The 19,184-nt window shown below is 47.9% G+C and overlaps 1 protein-coding gene across 6 annotated transcripts in view; it reads left to right on the top strand.

Annotated features, from left to right (window-relative positions):
* The first annotated feature begins 287 nt into the window (after positions 1-287).
* tnrc18 (trinucleotide repeat containing 18) overlaps positions 288-19,184 on the top strand; it is a 145,395-nt gene continuing 126,498 nt past the window's right edge. For 4 of the 6 annotated variants that reach the window (XM_033041098.1, XM_033041096.1, XM_033041097.1 and 1 more), the window contains exons 1-2: positions 288-1,137; positions 2,765-3,096. In XM_033041098.1, coding sequence (XP_032896989.1) covers positions 2,895-3,096 — 202 coding nt within the window. In that variant the 5' untranslated portion in view covers positions 288-1,137; positions 2,765-2,894. The remainder of the gene's footprint in view (positions 1,138-2,764; positions 3,097-19,184) is intronic. The other 2 variants (XM_033041095.1, XM_033041100.1) reach the window with 2 other exon arrangements.

The following is a 19,184-nucleotide window of genomic DNA, read 5'->3' as shown; positions in this document are numbered from 1 at the left end:
CTCTCACTCCCCCCATCGCTCTTTTCCTCTCTACCACCTCCCCCCCATTCTCTCACTCTCCCCCCTTCTCTCTTTCTCCCCCTTCTCTCTCTCTCTCTCTCTCTCTCTCCTTCTCTCTCTCTCTTTCCCCCCTTCTCTCTCTCACTCTCTCTCCTCTCTCACTCTCTCCTTCTCTCTCTCACTCTCTCCTTCTCTCTTTCTCTCCCCCTTCTCTCTCTCTCTCTCTCTCTCTCTCCCCTTCTCTCTTTCTCTCCCCTTCTCTCTCTTTCTCTCCCTCCCTCCCTCCCTCCCAGTTCCCGTTGCCAATTTGAGACAAACACAGAGCGGACGAGTCCTTCAGAAGTAGCATTCCTTTCATTCGCGGCGCGCTAGAGCCTGCCCGTGTGACAGACAGAGACAGAGACAGAGAGGGAGAGAGGGGCTGCAGCGTGCATGCATGCAGACTCCAGTTCCCCCGGCGCTGGGGACCTCATTACTAGTGCGCTCCCTTCCCTTGTGTTGGCTTGGGAGGGAGGGGGGAGCTTTGAAACCGTCGTGGAAAAAACAGCGGGTGGGGGGAGCCTGGAAACCGCCGCGTGTTGCCCCGGGCCCGGGAGAGGGGGCTGGACCTGGGATGATTGGCAGCCGCCAGGGCCAATCGGCCGGGTATTGACACGGGCTGATTGACAAGGGGGCGGGCGCTGGTGAAACAATGTGAGCTTCATTGCAAAAACAGTTTTGCAAAAACTGGGGAGAGTTGAAAGAGGGTTTTTTTTTGTGTGTTTTTTTTTTGGTTTTCTGTTTCTGCTCGTCGATTCCAGAAATTTGCCTTCTTCGCCACCTCAATCCTGGATTAAAATAAACTGGAGGGGGAGGGGAGAGAGGAGGAGGGAGGGGGGGGTGGAGGGGGATGGGGATGGGGGGGGGGGGGGGGGGGAAGAGAAAACAAATATCCACTTAGTTGTCTGCTCCGTCCACAAACGTGAGTAAAGTTTTTGCACCTAACGCACTATTGTATGGGGTAATCAACCGTGCTTGTAAGACGTGAAGTAATGGGAAGGCGCACAAACCGTGAAAAACATTTATTCTCGGCGCTCTCGCACAAGTTTGGACTGGAAAGTGAGATTCTCCAGAACATTGGACGTTACTGGAACAGAGGTGGGATTGTTACATATCATATATATATATATATTTATACATATATACATATATACGAAAAACATGTATATACATTTATATATGTACATATTTCACTGCTGTCTAACTCTTAACTGAAGTTAGACCGGATCTTTTGTAACTGCAAGTTTAGAGGGTTTTTTTAAAAACAAAAATAAATAGATTCATTTTTTTCATTTTTCTTGCGAAAGAAAAAGATTAAAAGTGAAAAATAACCAAACCACGACCAATTAGTGGGCTCTGTGTTTTTATCCGGGAGAACTAGATTTCTCTTCTTTTCCACGCTGGGACTGGGGTTGCAACCGACTGCGTTCTTTGAACAAATGTCTGTTTTTAATTAAAAAAGCGAGGTTTAAAGCATTTGAAGAGCGGCTGGCCAAAGGTTAGATGCAGAAAAACAAGGCTCTTAAAGGGTTGGGTTGGCAAATGTTATCGACAGCACACAAGTCTTCGATTCTCGCCGAAGATGTTATTATTAATGTGTGTGTCGTTGCAGTACATTTCGGGATGACTTGCACGCCTGATAGCTGTGGAGCTTTTAGCCTTTTGCATTGACATGTTTCGGCTTGTTTCAACCACGCGTTTTCAGTAAAAGAACAGGCACTTGGTGTGATTGAACTTGGTATTTTAGAGACTGCAAAATCGACCCCCCCCCACCAAATTATTTTTTTTTCAAAAATGATAAAACAATTGTAGGCTTTAAAGAGGAAAGAAAATCGGCCGATTGTATTGAATGGAACTTGAAAATGGTTTAATTGGTGAAGAGGGGGGAAAGTAAATGTTATTTTAAAACCGATTCGCCCTCAATACCGCAGGGCGACGGTGACCGAGCCAAAAATAAAGACCTGTATCTGATTTTAGATATTTCATTTGAATTATTGAATGTAAAATGTAGCTTTGAACGTCTCAAAAGACGCTCGTTTTGTGCAGTATTAAAAAAACAAAACAGAATACAATCTGCTGTAATGTTGAGTCAACCCGTTGGCTGGTTATTTTTTTTTCCATAACCGCCCGTAATTCTAGTTAGTTTTTCTCTCGGTGCTAACAGCGACAATTGTTTATCGCCAGTTAAAATATAGATGGGTGGATTTTGGCCGACTTGGAAATGCTCGCGGGTTGCTTTTTTCTGCCGGCGGGCGGGCGGGCGGGAGCGGTAGCATTAAGAGTTGTACTATTAGCAGTAGCCAGTCTTGTCGACCAGTCGGTATGTATGCCTTGCGCATTCGGGATACTCTCTCGCTCAAAGAAATGGCAGGCAGAGATTGTACTCGCTGATTGAGCAGTTGTTTACAAAAAAAAGGGACGAGTTGAAGCTTTAATAACACATTTAGTGTACGGGCCGGAGCTGCAACACAATTTTGACTGAAAGCACATTTTCTATTTTTACAGTAAAGAGTCATGAGCTGAACTCGATGTTCAAAGAGGAAATGTTTTTTTGAGTTTTACATGAAATAATGTAATTTCCCCCCCACCGTGTTTTTTAAAACAATGATTTTATATCGGTGCCGAGTCTTTGTAGGGGGATGCTGCTATAAGATAGATTTGATGTGTTTTTTATTTTAATTTTGCATTGAAGTAATGTTTGTTTTCTCTTGTTGTTTTTGCACAGATGCCTTTCAGAATGGCCCCCACGGAACACGAGGATAGGCTTGTAAATATTGGGACTATCTAGTAGCCTGAATTAAAGCAGGAAGGATCTGTTTAGAAGCGGATTTGAGAGGAATCGCCTTGGCTTGATTATGGATGGGAGAGATTTTGGGCACCACCGGACAGTTCACGTCCCGTCTCCGCTGTTGACGGGACTGGGCATGGAGGCTCACAGGCTCGGGGCACCGAGCGCCAGGATGGTTTCCACCGGCGGTCACCTCGGCACGGCGCTCGGGTCCCACCTCCCCCCGGGAAAGTACCTCTCCTCGCCGGTTTCGGTTCACGGGCACTCGGGTAAGTGAAAGCCACCCTCCCCCCCCCACCCTGTCCGCATGCAGCGTTTCTCTTGTGCGCTGTAACAAGGCGAATGAATGTGTAACGCGCGCTCCAGGCATCTTAGATGTGGAGGGACGAATTGTACATTGCATTTGTGTGGAAAAGGAATGATTTTGTAACGCCGCCAGTGTTTGCCCGGTGCTAGACAGTGCTTCCATTGATGGGAGAGAAGGAAACCGGGCGGGTTGTGGCCATTTTAAAAGTTTGCTTAAAAGTTCTGTAAACTTTTATTTAGTCAAACGATGCACCGATATAGTACGTAAATGGTGGCAGCGTTTAATGGACACGGTCCTTGATAATCCTACTTAGGAAGAAATGTCCTGTGTCTAGATACAATCGCGTATAATCGGGTGGTTCTGTGTAGTTTTAACCTTTATTTAACGTTAAACGCATTCGAAGTGGGGTTTTTTTTTTTCGACCAGTAAAGACGACGGCGATGTTTTCACTTGATGTTTAGAATCAACACGGGGCAAGGCAGGCGAGAAACAGCGAACAATGCAGAATGTAATGAAGGAAATGCCGTTCCCCGAGAGCTCGGTGCTCGGCACTAACCGAGGGCACTTTGTAGCTGAGTTATGGCAACATCGCCCAAGTGTTTGGCTTGAATTAAATTGCGCGATGCCGATGGAAAAAAGATCAGAAAGACGTATATATTACATGTCTAAACGTAACAGAATACCGGGCCGGCCAGCGTTTCAAAAGCGCGATGGCGTGTGGTATTTATTTGAAATATATGTGGCTGAGGTCATGTCGTAGCTGGGGTGACTTTTAAATTCAGGGTTCCTATTTTAGAACCGTGACTTTTTTTTCACGGACGAGAAACGTGCTCCCCCCCCCCCCCCCCCCCCCCGGTACCTGACATTGATCCCAATGTGATCCAGAGGTGACATTTCAGCGTTTCATTCTGGTTTGGAAATGTGTCGGTGTGTGTGTATGTGGGGTGGGGTGGGGGAAGAGTACAGTCTTTTACTGGCCGAATGAAGATAGATAACGTGGTGTGGAAGAGGGGGTAAAAAAAATGCAGTAAAATCTAGTGGTCAAAACAGCAATGTGACTGGATGGGGATTGAACACGAAACAAACTGCGATTTCAAACTCCGCTTCTTAGGGTTAATTGAAGCAGATATTCGCTCCTTTGTCTGAAGGCGCTTATTCTAATTCCCCGCAAATGGCTCCCTTTATACATGTAAATGCGAAGAGGGCTGACCACGGCTGAACACAGGCCGCATTCTTTCCCTCATTTTTTTTTTTTTTTCGCATGGGTGGGAAATATAATTTTAGACAGGAAAGTTTCTTGGCCTGAGGTTTTTTTTTTTTAATAAAGCAGGGCTGGTTAGGAATGCTTCTCGTGAGACGGGTTCCATCCAGGTCGCCATTTCTCAATGTGTCTCCTTGTGCAGGGAAACTAACTGGCTGGGCGCATTCCGAAATTTTAAACACACACACACACACACGGGCGGAAACGTGGAGGTTGTGTGATAAAAGGCGGCGGGTGTCGGTTCCAGGGTGTGGGGAAGGTTGTGTGAAGGAAGGGTCCACGCCAACGGGTTAAATGAATTGTAAATGTTTCTCGAGGTTGATCCGCCTCGCTGGCGACTTCCCCCCTCCCCCCTCAAGCATGGAAATCGTCTGACATTCACGCTTGTTAAGGGTGATTAGAAATGCGCGGATTGAAAGTACACCTTTGTGGTTGGGTGGGTGTGGTGGGGGGGGGGGGGGGGGGGGGGGGGAGAGTAGAGAGAGGCCTATTGCAAGTTTATGTACAGGGACATATCTATCCATGCACTGTATACTTGTATTTATACTGATGCATTTCAAATATGTATGTCATGTTTTATACTTTGGCAATATAACAATGTTTTTTTATCATGCCAATAAAGTTTTTAAATTGAATTGAATTTAATTGAATTGAGTGGAGAGAGAGAGAGTGAGAGAGAGAGAGAGAGAGAGAGAGTGAGAGAGAGAGTGAGAGAGAGAGACCAGACATGACACTGGCGAACCTACATTCATTTACTATTATAAGTGTATCTAACTATATGTTTTCGGTAACACGGCATAGAATGATTTGCAAGCTGTGGGCTAGTATCTAAAGTGTATGGCGGAACGGTCCGTCCACCTTGAGATTGAATTATGGTGAATATGTAAGCGAGGTTCTTGGTTCGTTTTAGATCATTAACTGGTTACTGTCAGCACATCGCCGCCGCCGCGCCTCGTGACTTGAACTGGTCACAATTTCAAGAAGTGGTCTGTCTCATTATCAAACGAGACTTTTTTTTTGTGTTAGTTTCAATTCCCCCTCCTACACCCCCCCCCTCCCTCCCTCCCTCCCTCCCTCCCGGTTCCTCTGCCATTGACTGCACGTTAAACCGCTCCAACTCTGCCCTGGGGCACCGATTCCAGTTTCACTGTCGTTTTTTCACCGGCTACTATATTGCCGGGTGGGGAACCAGGGGTTCGGTTCAAGTCCCTTGTACAAAACGGCGCCGAAACCGCCGTCAATCCCCGGTCTAAACACGCCAACCCTTTCCTCACATTCAGTGTTTAAGAAGGAACTGCACATGCATGAAAATCGAAGGTACACAAAAATGCTGGGGAAACTCAGCGGGTGCAGCAGCATCTATGGAGCGAAGGAAATAGGCAACGTTTCGGGACGAAACCCGAAGGGTTTCGGCCCGAAACGTTACCTATTTCCTTAGGTCTGAAGAAGGGTTTCTCTAAGAGTAGGCTGCCTATTTCCTTAGGTCTCAAGAAGGGTTTCGGCCCGAAACGTTGCCTATTTTCTTCGCTCCATAGATGCTGTGAGTTTCTCCAGCATTTTTGTGTAGCTAACACCTTCAGCGTTCAGCTCCTTGGGACTTGCTTGGGTCGTGAACGGTGCTATAGAAATGCACATATTAACTAACGCGGGCCGAATTATTTCACCGTCTGACCGTGGATCAAAAGGAAAGGATGTTTTAATATATATATATTGTTTAACATGTGGCCGGTTGATTCGCCCGGTATATGGACTTTAATTTGAAAGTTATGTGTCGGTAGGCAAGGCCAACAATCAACGATTTTGATTCCCATTTATATTTCCAAGTGTTACACAGTTCCTATTTTCGCCCCTTGTCATGGACTAAATAGTCAAGTCCAGTCACATTTATTTATATAGCACATTTAAAAAACAACTCTCGTTGGCCAAAGTCCTTTACATTTGTTATAAGAATAGTATAAACAAACAAACTACATACATACATACATATATATAGCCCTCGCTCAGTGGACGTCAGGAAAGGCTTGGGAGTATAGATACGTTTATAGTCCTGACTTAAAGGATTCGATGGAGGGGGCAGTTCTGATGGGAAGGGGGGTGCTGTTCCACAGTCTAGGAGCTGCAACCGCAAAGGCGCGGTCGCCCCTGAGCTTATGCCGAGACCGCGGGATATTCAGCAGCCCCAAGTGAAGTCGGCCGATTTCAATAGGTTGCTCTCCAAATCATACCACGCAGTTGGCAGTTAAAGTGTTAATATCCAGTGTTCCGATTGTACGGCCATGTCTGTGTTAAAGCGAAAAAAAATGTTAATTTCGACAGATATTTTTTTTTAATCATTCGACTAAGTGAGACAGAATTTTAAGTTTTCAGTTGAACAGTTACTGGGAGCAGTAGGCTCGGCTGGCCATATGTCCCGCCGCATTAACTTAATGAGTTTCTAAATATTAAATTATAGAGAGCGGTTTCAAGTTTCTGCTAAAGAATTCGTCATTGGGAGGGTGCCTTACAATTAACAATACATGCCCGCGTTTATTTCAGTCCACAACGGATATGCGGGAGAGGTTTCAATGGGTTTGGTTTGGTGGGGCGGGGAGGGGAATTGTCACAGTTTTGGGCTGAAACCCGGGCACATAATTCTGGAGAGAAAAATAAAATGTAAAAAAAAACACCAAGGAACGTCTCCCATTCCTTCTATCCAGAGATACTGCCTGTCCCGCTGAGTTACTCCAGCGTTTTGTGTCTATCTTCGGTTTAAACCAGCATCTGCAGTTCCTTCCTACACATTTACGCTGCCTGTCCCGCTGAGTTACTCCAGCGTTTTGTGTCTCTCCATCTTCGGTGCAAACCAAGTGTGTGCAGTCTCTTCCCACACATGAAAAAAAAACGCGAAAAGCAAGAACATGTTTGATGCGAGCACGGGAGAGAGAGGTTTAATGGAGCAAAAATGCTAAAAGCATAACATCTGTGTAAGGAAACTTATAGAGGTGGGAGGGAGGTATGTTTAAGAAGGAACTGCAGATGCTGGAAAAATCGAAGGTGGACAGAAATGCTGGAGAAACTCAACGGGTGAGGCAGCATCTATGGAGCGAAGGAAATAGGCAACGAGATAGGAAATAGGCAACGTTTCGGGCCGAAACCCGGAAGGGTTTCGGCCCGAAACGTTACCTATTTCCTTCGCTCCATAGATGCTGCCTCACCCGCTGAGTTTCTGGTAAAGTACTCAGACTGTGTAAGGCGTATGCTGCCAGTCCCTCTGAGTGACTCCAGCTTTTTTGTGTGTCTATCTTCGGTTTAAACCAGCACCTACAGTCCCTTCCGACACCAGAGTATTTGTACAATTGTTGGCACGGTGACTTCTTAGCGCTGCAGGGGTGGGGGGGAAATAGATGTTTTTTTTGTTTTTTTTTAAACATGTTTTAAAAGCTCAAACCTTTGCATTAGACAGGGCAGCGGTTGAAGAAGGGTCTCGGCCTATTTCCTTCGCTCCATAGATGCTGCTGCCTCACCCGCTGAGTTTCTCCAGCACTTTTTGTCTACCTTCGATTTTTTTTCCAGCATCTGCAGTTCCTTCTTAAACACAGAAGTTTACACGCGCGCAGGTTCGAGTACAGATCCAAACACACACACACGCACACACACACACACCTCTCCAGTCCTTGGCAAGGCACCACGTTAGCTAGTACCACACACACTACTCCGAATTCTGTCCCCCGTCACCAGAGATTCAGAGAAGCCTGTAACCAAAGCAACATATCTCGCGTGTCCTTGCTATATTAAAGAGAACGGCTTAAGCGCGCTGTTTGAAGACGCTGCCTTATTCCCGGTGTCCTGTTTCTCACTAATGAGTTCGGGGCATTTCAAACACTAAACAGCAGCCCCCCCCCCCCCCCCCCCCCCGACCCTTTTTAGACCCCAGTCCTTTTAAGAAGAAGCACTGGATTGAAAAGTTCGAATAGGAAATTCGACCCTGCGATCTTAGATGGAACCGAGTCGAGCCTGGAGCGAGCAGCGACTGGGTATGCATGCGTGTAGTGAAGGTGTTCTGCTGAAAGGGTTGCAAGTTGTAGCGTTTGACCAACCTTCATTGAAGGCAGTGGAGTCGGGTAACGTGTACGCTGGTTTACACCGAAGACAGACACGAAACGCTGGAGTAACTCAGCGGGGTCAGGCAGCATCTCCGGAGAGAAGGAATGGGTGGCGTTTCGGGTCGAGACCCTTCTTCAGACTGAGAGTCAGGCGAGAGGGGAGACCAAGTCAGCTCGGGGATCCTTTACTGATGAGGATCGCGCTGCCAAGAACACGAGAGAACTAGGTGGGGTAATTCATATGGTTTAAAAAAAACCCCAATGAAGGCTGAATCTGGCCAGCATGTGCGGTTCCTCGTTGCGACGGACAGTCTGTGTACTGGTCGGTATTAACCGTGTGTCAGGGACTCCAGTTTTTGGAAACGGCTTGGGATGTAATCCAGGATCATCTGATTCACTTGTTATATCCAATGTTCCGCGCGTGTAACTTTTTGTTCCCGAATATTTGGTCAGTCAGTCGGTGCTAAGTTCGGGCGAGTGATCAGAGAAATAGCACGCAGATACAATATCAATATCGACATTTAAAATATATTTGCACACACGTACATTGGATATGAAAGGGGGTGCAGGGATATGGACCTGACGCGGGGAAGTGGGACTAGCGTAGATGGAGGGGGGGGGGGGGGGGGGGGGGGGGGGGGGGGGGGGTAAATCTTGGTTGGCATGGGCAGGTTGGGCCGAAGGGTCTGTCCCGTGCTGTGTGATTCTGTGACATTGCTAGCGACAAACTCCACCGTTTAGCAGAGCTGTGATGTATTTATTTCCCTGTTCGCTGCCCTTGTTTGAAAGCCACCGCTGCGCCTATTTCCCTGTGATTTATTGGGCCCATAAGACAGCGTGTCCACACTCTGATCACTCGCCTGAACTTAGCACCGGCTGATCGAGTGCCCGAAGTATTTGGGGGAAAGAAAAGTTACACGCGTGGAAACACTGGCTACAATAAGTGAATCCGATGATCTTTAAATTACGTTCCAAGCAGTTGCCAAAAAAAACGGGAGTCCCTGACACGCGGTTAGGGCAACGAGGAACTGCAGATGCTGATTTACATAAAAGGACACAAAGTGCTGGAGTAACTCAGCGGGTCAGGCAGCATCTCCGGGGAACATGGTTAGATGGCGTTTCAGGTCGAGACCATTCTGCATCAGACGCGCTGCGTTTTAAATCGGTTACATCAGGATATGTCATACAAAAAGCTGGAGTAACTCAGGGGGTCAGGCAGCATCTCTGGAGGTGGAGGCTGAAGAATGGTCTCGACCCGAGGCATCACACGTTCCTTCTCGCCGGCGACGCTGCCGGTCCCGCTGAGTTACTCCAGCTTTTTGTGTCTATCTTCGGTTTAAACCAGCATCTGCAGTTCCTCCCTGTCGCATCCAAACAGACCCGAGCAGATTCCATGTTCATCCCCCCCAGTCACTGTCGGCAGCGAGTCACCGGTCCCCGTTTCCTAGCGCCGCTCGCTTCTCAACTCAACCTCAAACGCCAGTCAGTCTTCGCTCCGACACAAACCAGTCCCGGTATCCGCGACCCGCGATCCAAAAGCAAAACAAAGACGTGCAGACATTGGAAATGTGAAGTAAAAAAAAAATAAAGACACGGGAGAAGCCTGTGCTGTGATATTTGACCCGATATATTCCCCGCCTCTCCCGTCACCGACGCTGTCTGATCCTGTCTTCAGCAGTATCTGTTTGTTTTTATTAGTAAAGGATTGCTCAATGAGAGTGACAATCTTCTCTCTTAGAGAGAGAGAGAGTAGGATCTAAGAGAACCAGGATGAGGAGGATCTCCTCCGCCTCCCTGCAATAAAAGCCTCTATTAGATCCTCTCTCTCTCTCTCTCTCTCTCTCTCTATCTCTCTCTATCTCACTCTCTATCTCCTCTCTCCTTCTCTCTCTATCTCTCTCTGCTCTCGCTCTCTCTCTCTCTCTCTCTCTCTCTCTCTCTCTCTCTCTCTCTCTCTCTCTCTCTCTCTCTCTGCAGCATTTTGTGTCCATCTTCAGTATAAACCAGCTCCTGCAGCTTTTTTCTACACAGAGGTTGAAGATCGTTTAAGATAGGGTAACTGCACGGGAACCTTGCCCCAGTGTGTGGGGGTATGGACAGAGGGCCTGCGCTTAAACTGAGAGGGGGCAAGATTAAGGGGAGAGGGGCAAGATGTAAATGGAACCTGATGGGCAACTTTTCCACACGGGGTGGTGGGCGTTTGGATCGAGCAGCCAGAGGAGGTAAGAGGAGAGTCTGAAGAAGGTTTACGTCCCGAAACGTTGCCTATTTCCTTCGCTCCATAGATGCTGCTGCACCCACTGAGTTTCTCCAGCAATTTTGTATAGCCAGAGGAGGTAGTTGAGGCTGGGACTATGACAACATTTAACACACACTTGAACAGGTACATGGAAAGGAAAGGTGTGGAGGGATATGGGCCAAACACGGGCCAATGTGTCTCGCTTAGATGGGGCATGTTGATCGCCATGGACGAGTTGGGCCGAAGGGCCTGTTTGCGTGCTATATGAATCTGACTTTAAAAACAGTCACCTGTTCATCAGTGTTATATTTCCTTTCACCCAGACGTATACTCAACTGGTTTACACCCGCGCGGTAAATAGAGGCAATCCAACTTTGGACTAACTCAAAGGTAGACACAAAATGCTGGGGTAACTCAGCGGGACCTTCAGCCAACTCAGCCGTACCGAGTCCCACAGTCGCACAAAGTCTCTTGCCCAGAGTGGGTGAATCAAGGACCAGTGGACATAGGTTTAGGGTGAAGGGGAAAGATGGAATAGGAATCTGAGGGGTAACTGTTTCCACACAGAGGGTGGTGGGTGTATGGAACGAGCTGCCAGAGGAGGTAGTTGAGGTTGGGACTATCCCAACGTTTAAGAAACAGTTAGACAGGTACATGGATAGGTCAGGTTTGGAGGGATATGGGCCAAACGCGGGCAGGTGGGACTAGTGTAGCTGGGACGTGTTGGTCGGTGTGGGCTAGTTGGGCGGAAGGGGCCCGTTTCCACGCTGCATCATTCTGTGACTGATGAAGGCGAATGTGTAAAAGCAATTTGCATTGTAGACCTTCTCTGCTTTCTCTGGCACAATGTTCCAACCGTGTGGGCATTGACCCGTTTTGCCTACTCCACCGTATAAAGCAGACCGGCGAATGCAAAGATCCAGGGCGACAGCGACTCGCAAACTAGCGCAGAGCCGTGCCACTACAAACCTGGCGCACAGCCAATTAATAGCTATAAACCCTGCACAGCTTTTTAAAAAGGGGGGGGGGGGTCTTCAATTATGCATTCGACCTCTGCTTCAAAGTGCTCGACTAATCTGCTGCAATCAATTTACCTGAAATTGGCAGCGAAATTAGTGAATCAGGCGCGTCTTGAGGCTGAATAAGTGTGTGGAGTGCGACCACAGCTTATTTAAAATGGACTAACCTCCTGTCCTTGTTCTCATGCTGTTGCCAAGCTGCACACACACATTTATTGCCATTGGGGAGGGGGAGGGGAGCGGGTCAGAGTTTGTCACACGAGTCATCTCAATGGGCTCAAAAAGTGGGCTTGAGATTACACACAGAGTGCTGGAGTCACCTGCGCCAGGATACAGTCAGCAGCCTTTTGTCCGCATGTCTTCCAATCAATGTCAAATAATACCGTACATTAATACACGCTAAACCGAGCACAGGTTGAGAAACATACCACTCTAGGCAGCACGACATAGTTCTCAGCTTTGTGGCACAACAATTCCAGAGGAAAAAAAGTGCAATAGCTGCAATGAGGTAGGTTGGAACGTCAGGACTATGCCCTAGATATAGAGTTTAAGAAGGAACTGCAGATGCTGGAAAATCGAAGGTAGACAAAAGTGCTGGAGAAACTCAGCGGGTGAGGCAGCATCTATGGAGCGAAGGAAATAGGCAACGTTTCGGGACGAAACCCGAAGGGTTTCGGGCCGAAACGTTGCCTATTTCCTATTTCATTGCCTATTTCCTTCGCTCCATAGATGCTGCCTCACCCGCTGAGTTTCCCCAGCACTTTTGTCTACCTTCGATTTTCCAGCATCTGCAGTTCCTTCCTAAACACACATAGAGGTTTGTTCAGAAGGATAGGTTCACAAATCCACAAGTTATAGGAGTAGAATTGGGTCATTCGGCCCGAAAAAGTTGCCTATTTCCTCTTATGTGTGTGCTAGTCACAGAGGCAGATCTATAATCACATTTGTCTCCAAATCTGAGGAAGGACATTATTGCCATAGAGGGAGTGCAGAGAAGGTTCACCAGACTGATTCCTGGGATGTCAGGACTGTCTTATGAAGAAAGACTGGATAGGCTCTCTAGAATTTAGGAGATTGATAGGGGATCTTATAGAAACTTACAAAATTCTTAAGGGGTTGGACAGGCTAGATGCAGGAAGATTGTTCCCGATGTTGGGGAAGTCCAGGACAAGGGGTCACAGCTTAAGGATAAGGGGGAAATCCTTTAAAACCGAGATGAAAAAAACACAGAATGGTGAATCTCTGGAACTCTCTGCCACAGAGGATAGTTGAGGCCAGTTCATTGGCTATATTTAAGAGGGAGTTAGATGTGGCCCTTGTGGCTAAAGGGATCAGGGGGTATGGAGAGAAGGCAGGTACGGGATACTGAGTTGGATGATCAGCCATGATCATATTGAATGGCGGTGCAGGCTCGAAGGGCCGAATGGCCACCTCCTGCACCTAGTTTCTATGTTTCTAATCGCTCCACATTAGAAAATCTCTATTAATGGAGCATTTTTTTATTACTTTAACTATGCCCTTCTCATGTATCTCTACACTGTACATGGCTCGATTATAATCATGTATTGTCGTTGTGCTGGCTGGTTAGCTCGCAACAAAAGCTTCGCGCTGTACCTCGATACACGGGACAATAAAATGAACTGAAACTAGACCTTTAGTAACAAAATATCTGACACCCTGTTTCAAAGCCCTGCTGTTGCCACATTGAAGCGGGTCTATAAATAGAATTGGCCCGCTTGAAGGTTTCTTGCTTTGTGAATGGTGAAATAAGGAAAGACAAAGTGCCGGAGCCCCCAGTTCCACCCACATTGTTAATCACCCACCGCTTGTGGCCAGGTAAAAGGTGAAAGGTACAGAAGTGTGAAAAAGCACACCTCCAGGTTCAGGGGACAGTTTCTTCCCAGCTGTTATCAGGCAACTGAACCATCCCACCACAACCAGAGAGCAGTGCTGAACTACTATCTACTTCATTGGTGACCCTCGGACTATCCTTGATCGGACTTTGCTGGCTTTACCTTGCACTAAACGTTATTCCCTTATCCATACACTGCAAATGGCTTGACTGTAATCACGTATTGTCTTTCCGGTGACTGGTTTGCACGCAACAAAAGCTTTTCGGTGTACCAAGGTACACGTGACAATAAACTAAACTGAAGCTGTAAGGGGGGAGTGCCTCAAAGCGCAGTGGGCCACATCTACAATGGTGGGGAGTGTGGTGTGTGTGTGTGTATGGGACTGGGCTAAATCTACAATGGTGGGGAGTGTGGTTTGTGTGTGTGTGTGGGACTGGGCTAAATCTACAATGGTGGGGAGTGTGGTTTGTGTGTGTGTGACTGGGCTACATATACAATGGTGGGGAGTGGTGTGTGTGTGCGTGTGGGACTGGGCTACATCTACAATGGTGGGGAGTGTGGTTTGTGTGTGTGTGTGGGACTGGGCTACATCTACAATGGTGGGGAGTGTGGTGTGTGTGTGTGGGACTGGGCTACATCTACAATGGTGGGGAGTGTGGTTTGTGTGTGTGTGGGACTGGGCTAAATCTACAATGGTGGGGAGTGTGTGTGTGTGTGGGACTGGGCTAAATCTACAATGGTGGGGAGTGTGGTGTGTGTGTGTGTGGGACTGGGCTACATCTACAATGGTGGGGAGTGTGTGTGTGTGTGTGGGACTGGGCTAAATCTACAATGGTGGGGGGAGTGTGATGTGTGTGTGTGTGTGGGACTGAGCTACATCTACAATGGTGGGGAGTGTAAGAATAAGGGGTGAGCCATTTAGAACGGAGGTGAGGAAACACCTTTTCACACCGAGAGTTGTGAGTCTGTGGAATTCTCTGCCTCAGAGGGCGGTGGAGACCGGTTCTCTGGATACTTTCAAGAGAGAGCTAGATAGGGCTCTTGAAGTCAGGGGATATGGGGAGTAGGCAGGAACGGGGTATTGATTGTGGAAGATCAGCCATGATCACATTGAATGGCGGTGCTGGCTAGAAGGGCCGAATGGCCTACTCCTGCACCTATTGTCCATTGTGTATTGTCTATTGACATGTTCTAGTGCGGAGATCACCACCGCTTGACTGTTCCAATTCCAATATCAATTGTTCCCTACGGATCAGGATGATGCATCTCATGGAATAAGGGCAGGGAAGGTCCTGGAGAGGGGAGAGGGGGAAGGGAAGTCTTTGGAGGTGAGAAATCCCAAAATTGGTAACAAAAAAATCTTTGCTGCACTTCATCAGGTATTAATAATCCATTCAGTGACTTAAAAGGCAATGTGTGCTTTAGTGAAAGGCAGATAACTCACTATCTCGGCTCGCTCTGCTGTCTGTAAGTTATAAATGCAAACAGTCCCATACAGACGTGGCTGTTAGTACTTCAGTGGTTTAGGACAGTTACATTGGGCATGCAGGACTTTAATTAAAGCAGCATACACGATTAGCTGGAGTGTTATGCAGCGATAGTCCTTTTGCTTTTTGCAGACTTGATGTGCTTTGCTCTTCGTGGCTTTATTGCCTCCAATCCTCATCAATCCACAATTGGTTTTAAGCCTCAAACCGTCCCCTTATTGTGAGATGTTTGCATCCTCCCCCACCCCCCCCCCCCTCTCTGCCATTTTAATGAGCATTTTGGCGACCATACTTGGAGTTTCCCAGAACAGTTAGTTCAACCACTCACAGACGGCAACTTTTCTCCACTTTCATAGTTCATTACTGAGAACCTTGTTCCCGAGATTCATCCCCGGGGAGCGGATGTCATGGAGCACGTCTGGGCTAAGAACATGTTGCATCTGTCGAGCACTGTCCACTGGGCGTTTCATCCCCTGCACGGACTGCGTGTGGCGACGCCGTAGCCGGTGTAGCCGCTGCCTCACAGCGCCACAGACCCAGGTTCGATCCTGACTGCAGGTGCGGAGTTTGCACGTTCTCCCTGTGACCGCGTGGGTTTTTCCACCGGGTGCTCCGGTTTCCCCCCCCCCCCACATCCCAAAGACGTGCGGGTTTGTAGGTTAACTGAACTCTGTAAATTGCCCAAAAATGCTGGAGAAACTCAGCGGGTGCAGCAGCATCAATGGAGCGAAGGAAATAGGCGACGTTTCATCCCGAAACCCTTCCGAAACCCTTTTTGTCTACCTTTGATTTTCCAGCATCTGCAGTTCCTTCTTGAACACTCTGTAAGTTGCCTCCTAGTGTGTCGGAGGTGTGTGTGTGAAGGTGGGAGCGTTTGTTTGGTTGACTCGGTGGGCCGAAGGGCCTGTTTCCACCCTCTATCTCTAAACTACAGTAAGGAGAGACCAAGTTTTCTTAAATGTTTTATGATTAAAAAATTCTTCTCAGAAAAAAATGGTTTCAAATTAACCCCCCGGAAGCTTAACGAGGCTGTACGCATATTTGTTTAAAACAAGGAGACAGATAAGTCACAGTTTGTGTGGGTGGGTGGGTGGGAGACCGAGAAAGATAGGTGTGGGTAACTGCAGATGCCCGAATCCTGAGCAAATCACAAAGTGCTGGAGGAACTCAGTGTCAGGCAGCATTGTGGAGGGAATTGATGGACAATGGTTCTTGTCACAGTCTCTCAAATAACCTGGGAACTACATAGACTATTATTGTTATCATTGCACTATTATTGTCTGTTTCTGTGTGTGTGTGTGTGTATACAATATATATATATATATCTATATAATATATATATCTGTGTAAATGTGTGGTGGACACAAAATGCTGGAGTAACTCAGCGGGACAGGCAACATCTCTGGAGAGAAGGAATGGATGACGTTTTGGGTCGAGACCCTTCTTCAGACTCTCTCTATGTGTATGTGTATGTATATAAGTTTATGATATTGTTTACAGAGTACTACGTTTATATATCTGTTCTGTTGTGCTGCTGCAATAAAGAAATAAATTCATTGTTCTATCTGGGACATATGAGAATGAAATAAAATACCCTTCTTGACTCTCGACTCTCGAGATAGTAGCGAGTATGGGTTTGCTTGAGAGGCACTGATGGATGCGGGCGTGTGTGAAAGTTGAAAGGAGAGGAGGGGAGGTGACGAAGTGAGATGGAAGCGTGAACGCAAGTGTGAACACAAGTGTGAGCACAAGGAACTGCAGGTGCTGGAGTTCCATGTGGAACACAAAGCGCTGGAGTGCCTCAGCGGTTCAGGCAACATCAGTGGAGGACATGGATAGGCGACGTTCTGGGTCGGGACCATTCTTCAGACTCTTGCTCAGGGTGTGTTGAGGTGGGGATGTTTAAAGCCATGGAAATCACTAAACTGGAGAGGTCAGAGCACAAAACACCACTGTGCCTTTGAACTGCAGATATTGTTATTTGTCATTCAAAATGTACATTACAGTCTATCCTTTAATTGTAGTATCGTTTAGAGATACTGGGCAGAAACCGGCCCTTAGGTCCACCAAGTCCTCACCTAGCAGTGATGCCCGCACACTAACACTATCCGGCATACACTAGGGTTATGGGGAGAAGGCAGGAGAATAGGGCTCGGAGGGAGAGATACATCAGCCATGGTTGAATGGTGCAGTGGACATGATGGGCCGAATGGCCTAATTCTGCTCCTACCACTTATGCCCGCATGACAATTAACCTACAAACCTGCACGTCTTTGGAGTGTGGGAGGAAACATGAGATATCGGAGAAACCCCAGGCAGGTCACGGGGAGAACGTGCAAACTCCGCACAGACAGTACTCTACCTCTGCGCCACCGCGCTGCCCGTGCATGCTAAAAAATGGCACCAGTTGTCTTCAACCGGATGCATTAGAGACTTCAAAGTGAGAACTAGTCATCCATGTTGGACAGCGACACACTCCCACACCAACCGAGATGGCCATTTTTATGGACGTTTTTGATCTGAGGCTTGAATATTTAAAAATACATCAGTGCGAGAAGATATTTAGACAGATATATGGATAGGAAGTGTCTGAGAAGGGTCTCAACCAGAAACGTCACCTATTCCTTCGCTCCATAGATGCTGCCTGACCCGCTGAGTTTCTCCAGCATTTTTGTCTACTATGGATAGGAAGTGTTCAGGGGGACTTGGTCCGCATGGGCGAGCTGGGTGAAGGGCCTGTTTGCTGCGCTGCCACAACTCCCAACATTGGTGATCAGTGCGTCTCCTCTCTTCCTTCATTCAGTGTCTCCCAGTTGCCCCTGTCCCACTTAGGAAACCTGAACGGAAACGTCTGGAGACTTTGCGCCCCACCCAAGGTTTCCGTGCGGTTCCCGGAGGTTGCAGGTGGTTGCCGGAGGTCGCAGGTAGTGGAAGCAGGTAGGGAGACTGACAAAAACCTCCGGGAACCGCACGGGAACCTTGGGTGGGGCGCAAAGTCTCCAGAGGTTTCCGTTCAGGTTTCCTAAGTGGGACAGGGGCAATAAGGAACAATAGTCTCGGCACAGAAGACCACGTCCAGAGACATACATCATGCTCGTGGATGTGGGCCTGAGGATATCTGGAGATATAGTTTGAAGAATTTTGCCAGCTGTGGAGAAAAATCATATTTTTTTGTTTACATAATTAATGGCGACAAGCGTGAATGGAGTGAGCGTGCGGAAGTCCTCTCCTGCAGTCCCCGGCAGAGAACGCATTTCTCACAGCGGCCGTCTCTGGCCCTTTGTGCTTTCAACTGAAAGGTCTGACTGTGGGAGAGCGTTTGCAGCAGATTCCCCTTCCCCAGACTAGCTTTTAAAGTGACACAAGGCAGGTTTCAGCCTGACAGCCCATCACTTAATTACAGTCCAACCCCCCCCCCCCCCGCCCCCTGTGCTTAAATCCCCAGTGGAAGCCCCTTGAAGAGTCTCTGCCGGCCCCCCGTCTCTCAGCACCTCTCCCCCCCACCACCTCCGCAACCCACTCTAGTCTCCTTTGACTGGAGTTACATTGTGGAGGGGGGAGGAGGTGAGGGGGGGGGGGGGGGGGGAGACCTGAATAATGCATCAGTCTGTTTGAACTGCATGCCAGTCCACAACTCCCAAAGGCAGAAGCACTGAGGGTTCTTTATTGGGGCTTCTATTTAGCTGAGCTTCAGCAAATTGTTATGTTTCTTTGGTGATTTGCTTTGCAGCCGGGAGACAGGCCTTCTCTCTCTGGCCAGTGAGTGATTTAAGTGGGCCGGTGTTCAGTCGTGTCAGGGAGGGAGCGGCGGGTTTGGTAGCACAAGGTCCACTGGTAGACCTGGTTCATATGAAGAAAGACTGGATAGACTCGGCTTGTACTCGCTAGAATTTAGAAGGTTGAGGGGGGATCTTATAGAAACGCACAAAATTCATAAGGGGTTGGACAGGCTAGATGCAGGAAGATTGTTCGGGTCGGGATCCTTCTTCAGGCCGAAGTCCGGAACAGTTTGCCCTACCTTGCTGCTTTAGAAACATAGAAACATAGAAAATAGGTGCAGGAGTAGGCCATTCGGCCCTTCGAGCCTGCACCGCCATTCAATATGATCA

The sequence above is a fragment of the Amblyraja radiata genome, chromosome 22 (genome assembly GCF_010909765.2).
Source record: "Amblyraja radiata isolate CabotCenter1 chromosome 22, sAmbRad1.1.pri, whole genome shotgun sequence".
In the NCBI taxonomy this organism is placed as follows: Eukaryota; Metazoa; Chordata; class Chondrichthyes; order Rajiformes; family Rajidae; genus Amblyraja; species Amblyraja radiata.
The sequence above is the reverse complement of the archived record's forward strand: the minus strand, read 5'-3'. Positions and strand labels throughout refer to the sequence as shown.